Source organism: Nestor notabilis, unplaced genomic scaffold (assembly GCF_000696875.1).
Source record: "Nestor notabilis isolate BGI_N333 unplaced genomic scaffold, ASM69687v1 scaffold5663, whole genome shotgun sequence".
NCBI classification, from domain to species: domain Eukaryota; kingdom Metazoa; phylum Chordata; class Aves; order Psittaciformes; family Psittacidae; genus Nestor; species Nestor notabilis.
Window position 1 is genome coordinate 1 of NW_009923208.1, and position 3,079 is coordinate 3,079.

Genomic DNA, 3,079 nt, shown 5'->3' on the forward strand with positions numbered 1-3,079 from the left:
CCTCTACGCTGCTCTTGTGAGGCCTCACTTGAAGTATTCAGTACGGTTCTGGTGTCCTCAACATAAAAAGGACATGGAGCTGCTGGAGCAAGTCCAGAGGAGGGCCACAAGGATGTTAAGAGGACTGGAGCACCTCCCGTATGAAGACAGGCTGAGAAAGTTGGGGCTGTTCAGCCTGGAGAAGAGAAGGCTGCGGGGGGACCTCATACCCGCCTTCCAGTATCTGAAGGTGGCCTACAAGGATGCTGGGGAGGGATTCTTCGTTAGGGACTCTAGTGGTAGGACAAGGGCTAATGGCTTTAAACAGGGGAAGTTTAGGTTAGATCTAAGGAAGAAGTTCTTCACAGTGAGGGTGGTGAGGCACTGGAATGGGTTGCCCAAGGAAGTTGTGAATGCTCCAACCCTGGAGGTGTTCAAGGCCAGGCTGGACAGAGCCTTGGGCGACATAGTTTAGTGTGTGGTGTCCCTGCTCATGGCAGGGGGGTTGGAACTAGATGATCTTAAGGTCCTTTCCAACCCAAAGCTACAGAGCTTGTGTAGAGATGTTAAATGTATTTTAAATACCAATTCCATACTAATACTTTAATTTATGCTGATTTAATACTAATGTTTTTATTATTCTTTCATTTACCAGATTCATGGGAAGCTCTGTGTATTTTGTTTGCTCTGTGAAGCTTATCTCAGGTGGTTGCAACTACAGGATTCAAGCCAAAATACAGATCCTGATGACTTAATCAGATATGCCAAGGAATGGGATTTTTATAGAATGTTTGGAATAGCTTCTTTAGGTAAGGTCAGTGATTAGTTTATATCACTAGCTACTCCTCAAGCATTGAATTAACATCATGAGTTTTTCAACAAGCCTGTACTGCAAAAAATAACACAGAATAGATGTTATGTCCAACCTAGTATGGTTAAACCATTATATACATACTCTCTAATTTGTCTCCATTTAATGCAGATGCATATTTTGATCCTGATTACAGTTCAGGTAAGATCAACATTAAATATTAAAACACTGAAAAGTGGCAATCTTCAGAAATCTTTGCCTCAATCCATTTACATAGTTTGAAGACCAATGTAGAGCACAGCTTTATTCCATATTTCATGTTGACTTCAAGGTTTATTCATTAAGGTGATGCAACAATAGGATTATCCTTACAGAAGTAAATAATTGGGAAAAGCTGTATCTGTTGTTTGGGGTTTTCTAAATGAATACACAAAAGTACAGAGTAGAATAAATACTTACATGCTTTAAGACTACATTGAAGGCAGGGGAGGCTTTTATTTTGGTTAATACTTTAATAATTTTTCTGTTAATAGTGTTTAAATCAAGGCCACAGACTAAAATTAAACATTCAGAGTTTAACTTAAGTCATTTATCATCTAATGTTGCTCTAAGTAGGTTTTCATAACACATCAGTAAAAATGTTGAATCTCATTTCTCAATAGTAATTCATCTATTACAGTTGTCATGAGAGTTGCTTTGACATCTGCATTAATTCTAGCGTTACACAGGGACACAGCGTCAAAAAGAAATCTAATAGCTCAGTGATATTTTCATCTTAGTTTTCTTTTGCTGGATGGAAAGAGTTCATTGCTGGTGACCTTTTCAAAGACGACAAGTACCGATTATGTTTTATGGGCCAACAGACAGTTGGAAAAAGACCCCTCTCCTTTTTTTGAAAAGGAAAAATAAATGTAAACTTCCTGTGCTGTATGGTGTCAGAAATTGAGTACGACAGTCCTATTCTGAATGTCATTATACAGAATTAGTTTAAGTAAGTAAAAGTAGTATTCCCCTGTTAAAGTGAACACAGGAGATGGGAGATGTTCGTATTTGCGTATGTCTTTCAAATAGCAGTGGCTAAGTTGCATTTGGGACACATCATTTCACTGAAATTCATCCAAAAAAGAACTTGATTTTGGCACTTCATTCTCTCTTTCCAACTCCTCTTATTTCCTCTTAGAACAAACTTCATTTTTGGTTGGCATTTTTATTACCTTATGGTGGATGAGACCTCAGATGCTGAAAACGAAGTCTGACTGCATTTTACTTCTCAAAGCACTGCTGTTGTCCAGCTATGGAAAGCTTTTGCTAATTCCAGCTGTTATCTGGGAACATGACTACACACCTTTGTGCCTTGCATTTATAAAAGTGTTTGTCTTGATATCAAACTCTCAGGCAATTAGAGGTATGTTTTTGCTTTTTTTATTCGTACATTATTTATGTAGAATGTGTGAGAATATGCAGCTGTTAATGAAATAATTACTATTGTTATATTTTTAATCAGTATCAGAAATGTGACTGAAATAGCTCTAGCTTAAAACTGTTTTTTAGACTTTAATAGAAAGGGAATGAAAAAAAATACTTTTAAGAAAAATCACCTCATCTCACCATCATCTCTTTTTATATGCTGTAGTATATCCTTCAGATCCACCAGTTAGAATTTGAAACAACTCATCATGGATCATTGAAACATAAAATAGAATTTGTTGTATGTCTGGTAAATGAAAAATTCATGTTAATTTCATGTTAATTTTATGCATGGCTTTGGAATGCAGACTTTAACATATTTGTGTAATTTCTTACACATACAAATTAATATCAAATCTCACACGGCTTCCATGATCATCTTCAATGGTAAGTGATAAATTTGTTCTGGTTTCTTTTGCAGTTACACTGAACTTGAACCGAATTCTTCCTTGGTTGGCTATCTTCTTTGGATTAATTCTGGAAAATGGTGTTGTCTGCTTGGTCCAGAAATTGAGATGGGATGTTTGAAACATCAGCCCAGATCTGAAGAAATACCAACAACATGATAATCATTTTCCAAGAATGATCTCTGCCAGCAGGCTTTAAAGACACTATTTCCATCATGACAAAGAAGGTGATAAATACCAAAAACTTGCATTAGTGGTAAGTGTAGACAGTTTTAGGATGAGTTAAACTGAGAAACCTCAAAGTTTGGCTGTATAATGTGGTGAGCCATAAAACTTCATAGAATCACAGAATGGTTAGAGTTGGAAGGACCTTAAGATCATCTAGTTCCAACCCCCCTGCCATGGGCAGGGACAC

At 37.0% G+C, this 3,079-nt stretch overlaps 1 protein-coding gene across 1 annotated transcript; it reads left to right on the forward strand.

Annotated features, from left to right (window-relative positions):
* Positions 1 to 634: 634 nt before the first annotated feature.
* Positions 635 to 2,785, forward strand: ARV1 (ARV1 homolog (S. cerevisiae); the record flags this gene model as incomplete). The annotated part of the gene is made up of 3 exons (XM_010012022.1): positions 635 to 788; positions 1,971 to 2,195; positions 2,679 to 2,785. Coding segments are annotated over 3 exons (486 nt in total), but the record flags the coding sequence as incomplete, so codon positions are not given.
* Between the last annotated feature and the right edge of the window lie 294 nt (positions 2,786 to 3,079).